Below are 17590 nucleotides of genomic sequence, written 5' to 3' on the forward strand. Positions count from 1 at the left end.
GCTCCTGCCACTCCTGTGTTTTGATTTTTGGGAATCCAGTGATAAAGCCTTTGGACACTGGAGCCACTGGTGCTTTTAAAGCAACCAAGAGTAAATGGGGGGAGCAGGAGTTGTGGGGAAGGCAGGGGCTGGGATTTCAGGAGAACCTGGGATGGCTTCCAGCAGTTTGTCATGTGGGGTGGGGAGTGAGGAAGAGGAGGAAAAAGAGAGATGAGATAGGTGCTGTAAGATAACAGAGCATACAGAGAATGAGAAAATTTTCTTTCTTATTTTTCCCTGAAAATGCATCTTCATGGAATTGAGGACCAGAAGTAAGTTTGAAAATGAAGAGTGTTTTATGGGTTTATGGTTCAAGAAGTCTTATCTTTAGGATGCAGCCTTTTTAAAAAGCTATTTAGGACCTTCATCTTTGTAATCTTTGTTTCTGTTTTTCTCCCTTTATTTTGGGAACGAGCACTCCCTTTTACTGCGTGACACAAATTTTGTTTATAAAGATCATCAAGCCATTTATATGGTTTTACTGCCCCAGAAGTGTTGGGATCCAGTGCTGTATTTACATGAAGATAAAATCTGCAGTGCTGATATGGTTCAGTCGTGGTCTGGCTAAAAGGGCTCTGGATTGAAGGTGTTGAAAGCAGCAGATTTACTGTGCTTCTCACTTATTTGGCAGGAGATTATAACTTGAAACAGAGCAAATTGCATGAGGGCTGTGATATGGATTTCCCCCAAGAGGGACCATACAGAGAATGTAGGGGGAAGAATGCAGGGAGGAAAGAAAGTTGTAAAACTCGGGAGAGAGAGTGAATAACGCTGGCTGGTGTTAGCATGGAAAAGAGAAGGGCAAGAGCATTTGAAGATAAGAGTCCCTGCAATTAGGAGATGGTGATCAGTGGGCATTTTCCTTGCCCTGTTCCATAGTGAAGTATTTAAATATATGAAATTCATGCCAAATATGAGCAATAAATAAATGCAATATGGAGACAGTATCCTAAAACAAGGACTCTTGTAAATAAACCACTGTAAAATTAACATTATTGTGCCTTTAGCTACATCATAGATTTCATATTTTTCCTCATTGGATAGAAATATTTTGGTTCATAGCTTCCAATGATGGTAACAAAATATATCAGTATTATTCTCGTGTGATATATTGAATTAAAAGTGTGTGCTCATGTCTGTGTGTGTCTCTAGAGTTCAAATCTTGGTGGATGGATGTATAAACATCTGTGCATGGAATCAGGGAGCTGGATACAGCTCAAGGAACCTCCTCAGATATGTGCTGGGGCTGTTTATGCTTTTTAATAATGGGAGGAGAGCGGTTTGAAGAACTTTCTGAAAGCATTTGAGTAAGCCCAAACCTGAGTTGTACAATAACTGGAGCTTTGTGTTGGAGGTTTTTTCTTATTATCCTTCTGTTCTTCCACTTCTCTTCCTTTGCTGTTCCCCTTCTTTTACCATCCTGTTCACTGGGGACTGTCCAAGCCATTCTTGTGCTCATAAAAGTCTTGTTGATTTCCAGGGGTAAAGATTGTTAAGGTTTTTAATTCTGTGAATATTCTTGTTAAAGTGTAAGAATGTGTGTTGCTTACTGTTCACACAAGTGTGGCCCATATGAGGGGACAGGAAAAGGCAGATATGACATAATTATGGCTTTCACTGTGATTTTCACTTTTCTGTGACTTTTTTTCTTGTGATAACTTGCTTCTGAAAACACTGTTTTGTTTCCCCTTGAAAATATTCCAGGCAGTGACAACAACTATTTTCTGGTCCATTTGAATTTTCTCCTTCTCTCCACAAGCCCTGTGTCTGTTTTGAATGCAGGGTGTGATTTATATGGAGAATCCAGTTGTAAACTGATTCTCACCGCTGAGTAATCGTCCTGAGTAGGAATCTGTTCGTTCATATTTAAAATTACAGCAATCTTGACTGCTGCTAACATAATTCCTGGCTGATTAATGTCCTGCTCCCAAAAACATGTGCAAGTTGTCCATTGTGTTCCTTGTGAGGAAGTCACATCCTGCCTTGCTTTGATAACTCTTCAGAATGTAATGTAATAAACCCCAAACCTTATTTTATTGCTAGACTGGTGTGAGACACACAGTGGATGTCAAGATGAGACATGTTTTTCTAAACTGGCTGCTGATTTATAATTCCTGATACCAGTCAGGCTGGTTGTGGAGATCTAGATGTACATGTACAGTTATTTATTTAATTTTTTTTTTTTTTTTTTGCAATAGTTTGTGAACTATGTCTTTAATTATTGCACATATGGGCTGGAGACATTGAGAAAGATCAAAGGGGTAGGTTAGCAATTCAAACTAGTGTTTTAACCAGTAGAATGTCCAGATGGTTGCCAAGCAGCTGGGAATTAATCTTTTGCTGCATGATTAATCTCTACCTCAAAGTGTCTCTCTCTTAAAAAAAAAAAAAAGAAAAAAAGAGGAAGAAAGTTTGATTTCTTTTTTTTTTTTCATGTATAGATTCTGATTTTTAAGGGAGAAAAGACATTGAGTAAAAAAAATAGCTGTTATTGCTACATGTTGAACTGGTGAAAAGAAGGTGGGAGTACAGATGAAATAAAAATGAGTATAAAATGAGTATAAAAAGTTCAGTAGCTGCTGAAATACAGCATGAAAAGGAGAGGAACAACACTGGGGAGAAAAAGTCAGTGTTGGTGACTCAATGTGTTCAGGTTCATTCACTGGACTGGGCACTGTGCAGAATTCCATGAAATTCTCAGTGGTACCTTCAGTTATATTCATATTTCACTAAATCCCTTTGGAATCTGTGAGATTCCTGCATGCTCACAGACTCACCTGGGTTCAGTTCTCAGTGCTGGCAACTGAAGAGATTCAGCTTGTTGCATTTTTCACCTGTCTTTTATGAAATTGCATTGAATACTGCTGTGGCTAAGCTTTCTGAATTTCTAAGCATGCACTGAACTTTTTTTGGTCCTTGCTGATGTCAGTGGCTCCCACTGGTGGCAGACATTGGTTCCATGTGGAAGTGGGACCTTGCAAATAAAGCTGTTAAAAACACAATGTGTTGTAGTGCTAATATCCATGCTATGTTTACTGGCCAGAGAAAACATCCTTGAGAGCACAAATACCACTTCCAGTTATTACAGTTGTTGGGATACAGAGCTGGGTGCATTTCTCCTTCTTCCCACCACCCCCAACGTGGAAATCCATGAAAAATACATTGTTCTCTCTTGAAAGAGCCTAATGACATTTACATATGAATAAGAACAATTGTCCATTCAATTATTTTTCTGTATCAAGCAAATGTGCATTAATTTCAGTGTCATTTAAAAAGTCAGATTTTTCTTGATGGGGGAAGCTGGTAAGATTTGATTTAGCACAAACCCTTTAATTTTTAGTGGCTATAAGAATGGAGCAATGTCATATTAATTTTTAATTGAGTATCTAGTTTCCCATTAAAGAGTAGTGTGTAAAAATATTGCAACTGGAAGTAGCAATTGTATTGTTTTCAAAGAGTAAAGATACAAAGAAGGGTAGATATGTGGTGGGAATTATAAATGTTTGTTAGGTCAAATAATCCAGTTCAGGCCATAAACATGGACTTTTGTGGAGGGACCTTTGAATCTGGGCAAGATGCCATGTTTATAAAGGGGCTTTTTACATTCTAATTTCTGGCTGTTCCACTTGTTTGATGCTGTTTTTATTTCAGTTCTTCTCTGGTTTCCTGAGCTCTTTGCAACAGAAGCTTTCCAAGACATTTATTTCACCTTAGTCATTGCATTGGATAAAAACACTGATGATATTCAATGCTGTAATTGGAGTGGTTAATGATGTACTGTTTTAAAATGTAATTATAAATTTGTTGATTTTCTGAAATGGGAAGTGAACAGTATTTTTTCCACATCCTGTAAACTGAGTGAAAATTTTTCAGCTATTCCATTTGAAAATGGAAGATTGGTTCCAATGTGATTAAAATTTTCATTTACCATAGAAACTTTTCAAATATATTGTTATGAAATGTAAGTTTATTCCTGTTTTTCTCACCAATGATTTCCTTTTAAATACTCTTGAGTCTTTTTTGTAAAATGTGGAAAATATTAATGTACTCAAAGTTAATCTTAAAAATTTTTGAGGCTACAGTATGATACAGAAATAACACAATGAGATCAGACAGCTTGTTAATGATGAAGTGAAATGCACTGTTCCAAATTACCTTAGTCTGAAGTCAGTGTGTATTTATAATAAATCTTGACTGTTTTGCAAGTCCAGTCTCTTGTGTCTTGGCCTTCCTGTATGGTTTAAAACACTGTATAAATTATCAATATTTATTATTTTAACCCTGCATGTGAAAATTGACTAAGCACAATTCAGTAGAAAGTTTGAGTTGTTTGTTGATATTTTTTAAGAAACCTTTTTCTTCTGTGGAAATATCAAAGCTTTGTGTGCTGTGCACTGATTCCTTTTAGCAGCTGCAGAACACCAAGACAAATAACTTTTGTCGTGTACTGTAAGATACACAAGTCATTGTTCTGCATTGTTAGTTCTTCCTTTGAAGTTCTCATTTATTGTTTACATCCTTCTCCCCCTTCCTCGCTTCCTCCCTCCCTCCCCCATATATTCATAGGCTTGGAAAAAAAAAAAAAAAACCTGGCAAGCAACAAGTTCTGTTTTGTCAGATAGCCAAAACCCCCGATGTGATGGATGTTAAAGCTCTGAGATGTCCCCCTGGCCTGAGGGTGAGCCCTGGCAAGAAGACAAGTGGGCAGGAGTTCAGTGATTCATATTGCTAGCCCACTCATTGATTCGCTTTTAAATCAGGGATTTCAATATTTCAACAAATTTCTGTAAGTGGGGACAAGATGAACGTTTGTCCTCTGTCATGAAAAAAGGAGAGATCATTTTTTCCCCCCTGGAGATTTATGACAGTTGCAGATTAGACTCTGTCTAATCTCTATTTGTTAAATGTTCCTAGCACCTGAGCTGTGCTGTGGAACCAGTGATACCCCAAAACCTCATTTTCAGGTAACTATGCTGGTTTTGCTGCTATTTTGGTTTTTTTTTAAATGAGGAAGAAAGTGTGACTAGGCACATAAAAGCAGCTGTGTTGCTACCACCCTTCATGGCTTTAAATAACAGGGACAGCACAGATGTTTGACATCAGTATTGTTTACATGGCCTTAGGGTTTAATTGCCTCATTCTCTTTGTGAGGAGGATAAACAATGACAGAAATCCAAAGGAATGATGTTCAGCCAACAGCAATGGCTGCGTTTCATACATAGTTACAAACTTCCCAACCATAGCTAAATATCTACACTTTTTTTTTCCTTGTCTGAATGGTAACATGCCATAAATTTAACATTCTCTGCTGCCTCTTAACTGATGATAAAAGATATTAAAACCAATGAGCACGAGTGCCGTAAATCGCATTTAACAAAGTGAACGACTTAGAGAAGTTGGTTTTATCTGGTTTCTCTAAAACTTGGGAAGGTCTGTGGTACTGCTGTAGGTTATTTTGTTTGTTAATACGTGTTCAATAAATAAAGTCAAAGTGAAGTGCATGGAAGAGCAGCACATGCAGTTACCTAGAGCTGTTCCACAGGAAATTGGGACAAGCTGAGATTTGACATTTGGGATCTGCAGACGGGCTCCACCTCGGTTTGGCGTGGTTTTCATTTGAAAGACAATCCTTGATTGAAATTAGTATTTAATGATGTGCTTCAGCTTTCAAATGGGAGGCATTTCACTCCCAGCTGGGGAGAGCTGAGCCCTTGTGCTTCCACCCCAACCTTCATGAGCTCACTGCATAAAACGTGTTTACATGACTCAATTTTTTATCGACGTATGCTGTGAGATTGGGAGTCTGCCTCAGAGAGAGGGTGGGTCAAAAAGCAGATTTGGAAATGAAACCAGTCCTCCAGGCATTGCTATAGGATGCTGTGGTGTTGTCCTCATGTTTTCTGGCTTCTCCAGCAGTTTTCTGCTCAAGAAATTGAGTGTAGGATTTTTAAACCAATTTATCATTATTTTTACAGCAAATGCTCAAATTAACACTTCCAGAAATTGTGATGAAGATACTTGTGGGGTTTGAACTATGGACCATTACAAAATTCAAATGCTGTTGGAGATTTTTTTTTTTTGATCAATTACTCAGTACAAGCTGAAAACTTCATGAACACATCAACTATTGAATTTCAGACCCTTTAATATGGGAGTTCTCACATCTCTTTATATGTAGAGATAAAATTAGGGAAGTTGTGGATGAAGCAGATGGGGCAGAAAAGTGCATGGGGTGCTCAAACTTCATTAAGTTTGTAGAAGCTGAGGACCTTGAGTACCTTTCAAGGTGTCTTCTTTTCTGCTCTCACCTGATGAGAAGTTGTTATTTGGGATTTTTCATCTATTTTTTTGCTATTTTATTTCTAATATTTAGAGGAAAAGCGATCTACTTTGTTATTACAGCGGTTGCATTCATTAAGGGCTGGTTTCTGTATCTTGGACACATTTTCCCCAGTTGTTTGGTTGCAATTAGCTCTCCTTTTTGGAAAGCAATTCCAAAACTGTGACATTTTAGGAGATGGCTGTTCTGGTGGAAGTGGTGTAATGAATTAATGAGCTAAAATTGATGGGAACTGGTGCAAGTGTAAGGGTGGTGCTAATAAGGGGAAGATTAATGAGAAATGGGAACCAGCTTCAAGTACAGGGAGTTCTGTTGTAGAAAACATCCCATGGCTGAGAACAATCACCAGCACTTGAAAACATAGATGTCCATCTTTAATCCAAGGAAAATTCTAGATTTTGATTTATTTTTGTATTATTTCAGTGTACAGAATAATAAAACCTAGACCAACTCTTGGCTGATACAAACCACCAAGGATTCATTTCCATCAGCCAAGAAATTCTGACATTATTAATGAGTTTTAAATGTAATTTGTGTGGATTTAGTGGCTGTGTGAGGGCAGTAGCTGTACCTCAGTCATTCACAGGCTTTTAATGTAATTCAAGTAGATTGGAGTCTCTTTCATGTTTAGTTTCTGGTATTTGTGTTTTTACAAGACTTTCATATTTATTTATGGCATGTTCAGAAGCTGTCTATCTGGAAGGGGATTACTGTGCTCTTTTTATTAAATCAACACTTACTCATCACCTGGTGCTAAGATTTTCTTCTATAATGTCACTTTTTTTGAGAGATATATGCATATATTTCTTTTCATATATACATATGTGTAGATTTCAGGAATAGAAGATGCATTTTTATCATGATGCTTATTTTGGGATGATAAAAGGGTTGGCTGACAGCTGAGAGTATGATTTATTTTCTTTGGATTAATTGTCAACCTAACTTTTTTTTTCTCCTTCATTAACTTGCATAAGACTATGTGTAAAGAGTTGGGAGAGGGATTGCTTTATCTGTGGTTTATAAGTTGGTTGTTGGTATTGATGAATTCAGAAAATGAAACCATTTTCTGCTCTTCCTTCTCTTTTCACTTCTTGAGGAGCCTTCTGTGTTTCCTGCAGAGCATTTTTGAGTTGAGTTGGATTTTTGTAGCTCATGTTTTCAAGTCATGATAACATCGTGATGTTTTCAAGTCTCAACAGACCTGGAAGACAAATGAGTCATGTAAAAAATGAATAATTTGTGCTGTGTTTAGTGTTGGTCTCTGTGAGATAAAGACTCATGCTTGAATGGCAACTTTTGGTTCGTCCAGGGCATGGAAAATAAGAGCAGAATGAATAATGCTGTCAGCTCCTTTGGAGTTTGTGAGCTGGGATTTTGCAAGTCAGGTTCTGAGTTGAGCTAAATAAAAATGTGAGAGTTGGAAGTATCTGGAGGGTGTTGGGAGTGCCTTGAGGTGGGGGGACCTCAGCACCTTTCAGAACACCCAAAAGTCAAACACAAAGTTTTCTGTTGGCCAAAGACCACGTGGATTCACCCCATGGAGGAGGTTTGGTCCTGCCTTTCTAAAGTGAGGAGGATCAGGGTCTGATTCTGAAAAATCTTTTCAGTCCAGTTGACTTTCTGAACAGTGGCTGTTAATAAATGTAGGAGTGGAACAGCCTGAACTCAAGGTGTCACTTTGGGTTTCTAGAAAAGCCTGAGAAACACGAAATTCCTCTCCTAGCTGTCCTGAAGAAAGCCTTTAATGGAGTACTGAAAACATGCAAGAGATTCAAAAATACTTGACAGGTGGAAACTCAGACTCTAAGTAAGAATTGGCAAAGTATTTTTGTGTTGGAGGGGTTCAAGTACAGCTTTGAACAAACACAGGCAGAACAGGAAATGTATTTCAGTGATCCAGTCCTTAATCCCATCATAAGTCACCTTTAAAAGGAAATGTGTTTATAATGTGAACTCCATGAATAATAGAAAACAAACAAAAACAAATGTGCATCTGGGCTAAAGGACATTCTTTGTGTAAATGTAACACCTGCCTGAAGAAATGAAAATGAGTTTACCAAACTTGGTGTATTAACAGAAATATTAAAGTTTTATTCCTAAGTGTTTATTTAAATTAAGGATGATAACTTTTTCTGGGCAGTAGCAGTTGTGTTTATTGCCAGCTAAAATATCCTACAAATCCATTTTTCTGAGGAAATGTTGTAGGATGACATCTTTTGTAACAAATGCATTGAATAAATATGAAAATACTGAGAAACTGAGTATAGATTTTTTTCATAAGATTTCTTTTGTTGGTGACTTCCCATTGCCTTCTGAAAGACATAAATGAATAATTAAAAAGTTATGAAAAGGTCATTAGTGTAATTTATTCTTAATTTAAATTGTGTGTCTATTCTGTTTTGCTTTTAAAGCTGGAAATGAAAATGAAAATAGCAGAAGGTAAATTTCATGAAGAAAAACTGAAATTACAACAGAAGCACGATGCTGATGTTCAAAAGGTAAGAAGTGTTTGTATTTTTTTCCAAGAGCAGTGTATTAAACAATAATAGAGACTATGATTATCATAAATATTTATCAGTTGTTCTGTAACTTCTTCACAATTGCAATTAATGTTCAGTGGAAGTGAAATTGTAGGTAACAGTTGGCATAAACTGAGAGGAATGCAGAATATTTTATGGTAACACATCCTTAGGGAGGGAAAAAACACTTGCAGAAAGGAGATGAAAATACAAGGCAATTTGTTTGTTAGAACAAGACAACCTATTTTACCAGCATAACAACTTCTGTGGGAAATCATAAACTCGTGATTTTTCTGTTAGAGCGGAAACATTTGTGTTAGAGAAGAATGTGAACAAAATTAATTTTTCATGGACAAAATGCAAAATACAACAGTAGGAAAACCCAGGGATGTATCATATGTGTTCAGGCTCATCCAGCAGCAGTGCCTGCTGTCCTGGCTCTGTTCTGACACTGTCCTAGAGCAGAGGCAGCTCACCAAATGTTCTTGGGTTAGGAGAGTGGTGAAAAGATGTGGTAATATTTTTTTTTTTAGGTGAAGAGAAGTAAAAAGTTTTTTATTTAAAGAAATAACTATATTTTTATAGAGTAGATTGTGGAACTAAGGCTAGATATGATTTTATTGGTGTAAGGAAGGTGATATTTTTTGTAAACATGTTTTTACGAAAACATTACTTTTTTTCGCATTCAGTAGGTGTTTAATTATTGTTATAATTCTTTTTTGTGTAGTTTTTTTTTTTTTTTTGAGCAGCTTGAGAAAATCCAAGGCTGTTTTTTCTCTGTATTCCATCAATATCCACCATCAAACCCCCCTTTCTTTACATTACTGCATTTTTAAAGCTCATGCACTCTGAATTCTTGCAGCACTAACATGGCACCAGCTCTCTGCATTCCACTGGCTTTGTCCTTACTGTGTCACACACCACCACTCCTGGGAGGATTATCCCACCCAGACCATCCTGTTCCCCTTCCTGCCACCTTCTGCAGGTGGGCTGAAGTCCTGTGAGATGCCAGGTGCCCCTGGCAGGGCTCTGATCCCGAGCAGGAATCCCAATCCTGGCGCTGCAGGAATCCCAATCCCAGTGCAGATCCCGCTCTAAGCTCAGCATCACTCTGCTCTGTTTCCTAAAGACTGACTCACAGGCTTGGAGGAAGTTGGTTGACACAACTCTGTGACACATCAAAGCCTTCTGAGAGGATGTTAATATTTGGTCAGGTGCATATTTGGCTCATCTGTTCTCAAGGCCTCGGAGCAGAAGCAGTGAGCAAAGCCGCGAGTCTAAAGGAAACAGCTTTGTGAGAATAAGAAATAGTTTAAATGCTTTCTCATCCCTTGAGTTGTCATCCCTTCCTAACTGATGTTAGAATTCTGCCTTTTGAAGTTGTTTAATAACGTTGGATATTTTAGAAAAGGTTAAATAGTGTCGTATTAATCTTTAAAGACACAAAACGTTTATTGCAGATGGGGTAATATTGTTTTAAGATGAAAGCTTCTGTTTGATAAGAGATTTGGGGCACTGTTATAAAATTTCTGCGTCTTTAATCTTTATCTTAAACACAAAGTTTAAATTAAAATACTATCTCAAAGTGTGCAAATATTCAAGCTTTTTTCTTTCCAAACTCAGCCTGTACAGAAATGTGGGTGAGTTACCCTCACATATTGCTCTGTTCCAGTCCATTGTTCCTTGGGATCCATGTAAAGAATTTCAATTGGTGAAGCACAAAAGACTCTAATGAAGTTCACCAACTTATTTAAATATTTCTTCAATCTGCTGAGAATTTTAGATGCTTTTAAATACTATTAGGCAACATAAGTATGAAAATCTTCACTATTTGCAGCAACAGCACCATGAAACTTCCAAACTCAATCAAAGCATCTCTGGGTTCACCCAGGTTTAAAAGAAAACAAAAAACTCACCTTAAAACATAAAACTCCTTTTTTTAATCTGCTTTTTCCTCCATTTGTCTAAACCAGTCCATTGTTTATGGCTTGGCAGTTGTAGCTGCCAAAATGATGTAGGTTCAGTCACTTAGTCCTGCATGACCTGAGCACTTCTTGCAGACCAGGGTGCATCTTGTGCACTGGTTGTACTTTGGAATGTTTTGGACTTGCGTTAAAATATTGTGAATTTTCTCTACAGATTTTGGATAGAAAGAATGATGAAATAGATGTGCTGAAGTCTGCCTATGTAAAGAAACAAAAAGAATCTGAGGATACAATAAGAAAGCTGGAGAAAAAAGGTGATTTTTATCCTCATGGCTGTCTTTGTGTGGTGGCATTGTACTGCACTCTCTTGTGGCTGTGGGCTTGTGTGTTCCTTCTGCAGAAATCCCTTCCTTCATCATTTGCAGCTCTTGATTTAATTTTTTCCTTTAGATTCTGAGATTCTTGTCCAGTTGTCTCTGCTGTTCCAACCCAAGTTCCAAGAGGCCTGTGATCTATTACACTGAACACAGGTTTTGTGTGCGTCACCAAAAAAGTTTCTTTGATGCCACTGAAATATTTTGGCCACTTATTTCAGTTTTTTTGAATCCCTGGCTCAAAATTCGTTTCTTTATACATTCAGTACATTTTAATCAAACCACAATGGGTTATTTTTAAGACTATTGTGGCATGAGATTTCAAACATGAGTAGTCTTGAGTGTGTCACGAGTACAAAACTCACCCTGAGAGTGGCTTGTCAGCAGTTTTTCAATGTTAGTTTCTTCCAGAATTCCTTGGAGTCCATTTGCACTATGGACTAAACCACACTGGAAAATAATGTAGAAGTTTGGTAATCTATGTACAAAAAGGGAGAGTGTTCCATTTTGTTTTTTGTTTCCTGCTCCTTGGGACAGTAATTTGTCCAACAGGGGCTCTGGGGCTTCTTTCTGTGGGCTGGTGATGGTTCTTGGCTGGAACAGGTTGAGTTGGAGTTGCCCACACTGCTCCAGGTATTTAAAATCCTCAAAAAAAAGTGGAAGTGTGAATGTGAACCTGCTCTGTCCACTAATGGTGATGCCATCACTTGCAATTTAAGTTGAGGAACTTCGTTTTCATGTAAATCTTGGGCATTCAACCTTCACAAGAGCCTCTTCCCCTAAGGATGCTCATGAAATCAGGTTAAAATAACCATTTACTTGAGGTTATACAGAATTCTGCTGATGTTTATTTGCTCCTTCAGGAAGGAAAACTCTCTCTGAAATATTCTGTAAACAAAGTAGAAAAGAGAGAACACCTTGTAATGACACAGAATCTCAGTGCTACATCTTAAAGCAGCACATGCATTAAGTATTTAAGAGCCAAAAACCATCAGAAAGGCAGGTCAGCTGAAAAACTGACATAAACTAATTGTATCTATTGCCAACACTGAAAAATCCCACAGGTCTCGAATGTTTTTTTTGTTTTTTCCCATTTTTAACAGTTCAGACCCTTGTTCGTGAGTCGCAGGTTGTGAGAGATACCAAAGAGCAGCAGATTCAGGAGCTGAAGAAGATGTGTGAGCAAAGCAATGATTCCTTGAAGAATGAGTGGGAGAAAAGGGTAATGAACAATAATTCCCTCCTTTGAGAGACTCCTGCAGTGTTTATCTGGGAAAATACATTTACTCAAAATAATAATACATTTCACAAAAAAAATAAATACACAGAACGTGTTTCAGGGATGTTTTTTGCACTGATTTTATTTTTTCCTGAAGTAATCAAGACTCTTTTTGCTGATGCTTTTCCACCCAGCTGGTCACCCTGTTGCTGGGGTTCATCTGGCCTCCTGGCAAGTCTCTGGATGTATTAGGGAAGTGTTTATTTCTGCTTGACCTGACATGGAATTTTAATCTGGGTAAACCTGCTGCTACCTGCTGTCACGGTGCTTCCTTTGAACTCTTAGTCTTGCAATGGGTCATGAATTCTTCAATGTATTTTTATTTATTTTTCAACTCAAGACAGCAGCAAAGCAAAGGGAAGAGCATGTTTATTGTAAGACAGTGTCACCTTTTGCCAGATTATTGTCAGTGTTTGTCTTGCTTCCCCCTCTCAGGAGAGGGAGGGTCACAGAAAGGACAGACCCACCTCCCTTCATGAAGTTTTCTGTACAATTTAATTTTTTTTTGCAGCCCTGCATGTAGAAATGAAGTTGGATTTAATTCCTGCCTTCTTAAAGGCAAATCATAATTATAAATCATAAATTTTCCTTTGTGTTGAAGATCTCAAGGCTCCAGTGTTGAGAGTTTTTTTGTTTGGGTTTTTTTTTTTTTCCTAGAATCCCAGACTGGTTTGGGTTGGAAGGGACCTTAAACTCATCCCTGCCACCTCCCACTGTGCCAGGATGCTCCAAGCCCCATCCAACCTGTCTTTGGACACTTCCAGGGATGGAGCAGCCACAATCTGTTTTTGTTTTAGAGAAACAATATTTCCAGAGAGGACAGAAGCGTGACTACCTGGGCTTTTCATTAATTATGCTGATATGCTGTAATAATTTAATTTCTCAATGCTAGTTGTAGATGCTGTTTGTGACTGTGCTTTTTTTCCTTTTTTTTTGGTGCAGCTCCACGATGCTGTGGCTGAGATGGAGAAGGAGAAGTTCAACATCAGGAAGAAGCACATGGAGGATATGCAGGAGCTGCTGGAGGAAACCAACAGCAGGCTGGCCAGGATGGAGGAGGAGTATTTGCAGCAGACAAAGTCCACTGTAGGTTTGGCTGTAAAGTTCTCACCACAGCAAGTGTCTCCTAAAATACTCCAGTTCTGTGTGCTGGTGTTCAGCTGGACTGGAAGTGCCCAAGGCATGGTGGAGGGTGTCCTTGCCCATGGCAGGGCTGGAATCAGATGGTTTTTAAGGCCCCTCTTCAACCCAAAAATCATTCCATGATTCTTGGATTCATGCACATACATCCTAATTTTTGATAGTGCAGTGCAGTTTTTCCCTCTTTGTACACACATCCTTATTTTTGTCAGTGCACTGCAGTTGTTCTCTCCTGGGAGAGGGCACTGTCCTGGCAGCCAGTCCAGCCAAGGATTTCAATCCCCAGATAAAATTAAGCAAGGTTCAGCCCTTCAATCAATGGTTACACTGATATCTTAGAATTAGTCCTTAATTACAAATATTTGATTCAAGTTAGCAGAACTTCTGTCTCTGCAGGTTTGTAGATCATTTATATATTGCATCTGTTTTCATAGAAACATTATTTTTTTACTCACTCACCTCCTCTTTGAGCAAATGCTTCTGTTAGATGAAAGATGACATTAAAAGGATTTTAAAATAAGCATTGATTATTCTGATTTATTGCATTTCTTTTCTAGAGTAATTATAAGCATGTAATTAGGTATAATCTGGATTTTGTGCCTGTTATATAAATGATGCAAAAAGCAAAAAAATTAACAAGTAACCTCAAGAAAGCATCCTGTACTTTTCATCAGGATGAGGTATGAGGAAAATTGAACGAGTGAAAAGACAATGTCAAACAAAATTTATTCCTTTATTAATGAATGTTGAATTTAAAAATTAACATTCAGATCATGTCATAGGTAACAGTAAATACAGAGAAAAATGGACACAGTCTGTCAGCAAGATTGAATTTAAGAACCATCAAAACTAGACAGATCTTGCCGAGCAGCTTCTGATTTAATAATTAAACAAGGTAGAGTTCAAGGCAGGGCTTAAGATGAAAGACTAGACTGTCACTGGAAATTAGTTTTCTTTTTTTCTCTCTCTCCTTTCTCTCTCCTGAGTTTTAGATTTTTTTTTCTGTTGGTATTTCAGAGTTTCCCTGTTCAGAGTTTCATGTTGTCAGGAATGCCAGTGCTGTTAGCAAGTGGAATTGGCTGAACAGTTTCATGAATGCCATAGAGCTGATAAGGAGGGGTTTGTACCCTGAACAGGGATAAACTTCCCTGAGGGACATGGGACCAGCCAGGAATTATATGCAGGGGTATATTAAAAATTACTCCTTTTTAATTATTAGAATACAAAAAACCAAACCCAAAACCCCAGGAAAACACAAAACAAACAGAAAACCCCAAGCCCCCAAAGCAAAGAACCCTCTGCCCCCAGCAACCCAAACCCATGCTGGGCAGCTGGGCACTGATGGAGAATTGTGCTGTGCTGTGCCTGTGAAATCTCTGCAGCCCCTTGCCAGAGCTCAGGTGTCCACTCAGGTGTTCTCTGTCTGTGTCAGGTTCTGTCACTGGTTCAGGTTCTGTCACCTCCAGTGCCAGTCAGGGCAGTGACTGCACAGGGCAGATATTTGGGATTTTATTTTACTTGGAGATTGGGTGAAATTTCTGTTCCACTTCCCTCATCTTCAGGCCTTTATTAATGCAGAAATAATTCTGATCCCTACTCTGGGTATTTTCTGACCCAGCCTCCAGAGGAGTTCTTCCCTCATTTCTCTGCCTATAACCATAAATTTAGGGAAGCAGGGGAAGGCCTAGAGTAGTCTCATGCTACCTGCTTGTCCTTGCTCTGCTCGTTTTTAGATTTGTTTATATTGTGAGATGAAGTTCCTGGGAAAAGTTACAGCTTTTGAGAGGTGCTTATGATTTACTGAAAGGAAATTGCTGAATGAGATTTTTGGGAAGGCTAAAAGTGCTCTATATATATTGTCATCCGTTGCAGTTTTCCATTGAAATGTTGTCTTCTCTCCCATTTTAAAGGATTTGTAATTTAAAAATCACTTGCATATGCAGTTCTGAATAAGGGAGAAGAGATGCCACTTTGAGGGGGAATAAACACCCATATTTTGAAGATTTATTTATTTTTATATACAATGTAGAATCTACTGTTGTGATTGATGACAGCTTTGCCATTGTAACTCTGCATCACCAGAGAGCCTCATTGCTCAAGGCTACTGAATAACAACTGGGGTATTCCCTCATTTATTCTGGGCTTTTCTCAATAGTTCTCTGTTCTTTCAGAATGAGACAGTCCAAAAGCTGGGGGCCCGTGTGCAGCAGTTGACTGTTGAGGCTGAAAATAGTAATTTCCAACGTCAGAAATTATCTCAGGAGAAGATTGAGGTGGAACAGCGTTACCAGGACGTCTGCTCCCAACTTCAGGAGCTGAGAACGAGGTAATTCCATAACAACTGCTGGTTTAACTTTTAGAAATATGGAATTTCCAGAAGCAAACATTATTAATTTTGTTCTAGGAACACACTGAATGCCATTTGACATTAGAAAACTCTCATGAAAATGTCTTAATTGGTGTCAAACTCATTTAGAGTGACCCAAACGACCACCTTGAGGAGTGTCTCACCTTTCCATTATTTATGAGCAGCTCATTCTGTGACAAGAGCACGTGGCAGACGTGCAGACTCTGTGGAATTGATGCTGAGCAGGTAAAATGCCAAAATGTGAAAGCAATTTCCATATTCTGTTTGCTTGCTCCTTGTAGGTACAACTTACTTCAGAAAGACAAGGAACAGATTATGCAGGAATACAAGGAGAACCTTCAGCAACTACAAAGTAAATTTGATGTTGATAGAGATTTTATGAAGCAGGAGCAAGCTCAGGTATGCTGCCAGGTGTAACAGGCAGGAAAATGGGGTTTATTTTTTAATAAAATCAATATGATGCTTATGAATAAATCCAAGGAATTGCTCAGTTCCTCAAGTTAGTCATGAGTGTAAGTTTAAATAAAATTGGGATTTAATTTTTCATTCCCAAATTTGGCTGACAAATCATCTGAAGTTGGTTGGTCATTCTGGTGTGTGTGCATTTCTACAGCTGATTCAGATAAGGTACAAGGAACATCCTGATTTTGTTTGTGCTCCTGTAAAAATTCTGGATACACCCTTAAAGACTTAATGTTTTCATAAAGCCTCTTCCATGACAGAAAACATTTTTTTCCAGAAAAAAAGTAGTCCTGCAGGCTTCATAGTACTGAACATTGTATTAAATATTTATGTGTTTAAGGAAATATTTTTGTATTTTGCAAGTGTTGGTGTCACCCAAAATGTGATAACTCTGTTTCTGGAAAAGCATCTGTCATATTTGATATTTAGCAATATGCATCAGTACAGAAATGGTACATATTCAAAGTGATTTTAAAGTTAAATAATTATAGTAAAGACTCAAGTTTTAAATACCATTTATTAATCCATGGAGTCATAGGATAAAGGGGGTGTTTGGTGTTTAATAGGATAAAGGGGGTGTTTGGTGTTTATTTGCTGAAATTCTCTGAGCTTTACTCCATTTATTTACAAGGTATTTTTCTTTCTATCAATTTTTAGTAGATTTTAATTGGAGTTTTTTATTATTAGGGGTCATTTTTTGTGCTTTTGTTTCCACTTCTAAGCTCACCAGAGCAGGTTTTTTCTCCCAAGCTGATAATTTTTCCAATTCCTGAGAACCTTAGAGAAATAGATTTTAAAATGCAAAAGACCTAATGAGGAGTGCGAGACAAAAAATGTTTTTTCTGTTAAATCCCAACAGACATCTGATGTGATTGCAGAGTTGCAGCATGGAATGGCTGTGTTGAGACAACAATTGCAGGACTCTGAACATCAAAGGCAGCAACAGCTGAGGGTGAGCCCTGACTTTCTTTCTCTTTACTTTATTTGATGATTTAAATGTTCAGATATCCATCCTTAAATGTACTTCTATATACCATGCCTGCTTGTTTCTGTTTTATTAATGGGAATATATGAAATGTCACATATGGTTAAAGGTTGATTTTAAAAGTGTGGCTAAAAGAGAGGTAAGAGCAGAATTTTCACA

At 37.9% G+C, this 17590-nt stretch overlaps 1 protein-coding gene across 4 annotated transcripts in view; it reads left to right on the forward strand.

The window, feature by feature from the left end:
• The window catches only part of CEP112 (centrosomal protein 112), a 174748-nt gene that overhangs the window by 20951 nt on the left and 136207 nt on the right, over nucleotides 1–17590 (forward strand). For all 4 annotated transcript variants that reach the window (XR_004419831.1, XM_033077052.2, XM_033077050.1 and 1 more), the window contains exons 9-15: nucleotides 8791–8877; nucleotides 11038–11137; nucleotides 12301–12419; nucleotides 13419–13562; nucleotides 15788–15942; nucleotides 16266–16383; nucleotides 17306–17398. Coding sequence is in view for 3 of the 4 variants with exons in the window: in XM_033077052.2 (XP_032932943.1) it covers nucleotides 8791–8877; nucleotides 11038–11137; nucleotides 12301–12419; nucleotides 13419–13562; nucleotides 15788–15942; nucleotides 16266–16383; nucleotides 17306–17398 (816 nt within the window). In the remaining variant the exon portion in view is untranslated. The remainder of the gene's footprint in view (nucleotides 1–8790; nucleotides 8878–11037; nucleotides 11138–12300; nucleotides 12420–13418; nucleotides 13563–15787; nucleotides 15943–16265; nucleotides 16384–17305; nucleotides 17399–17590) is intronic.

The sequence above is a fragment of the Catharus ustulatus genome, chromosome 20, assembly GCF_009819885.2.
Source record: "Catharus ustulatus isolate bCatUst1 chromosome 20, bCatUst1.pri.v2, whole genome shotgun sequence".
Classification (NCBI taxonomy): Eukaryota; Metazoa; Chordata; class Aves; order Passeriformes; family Turdidae; genus Catharus; species Catharus ustulatus.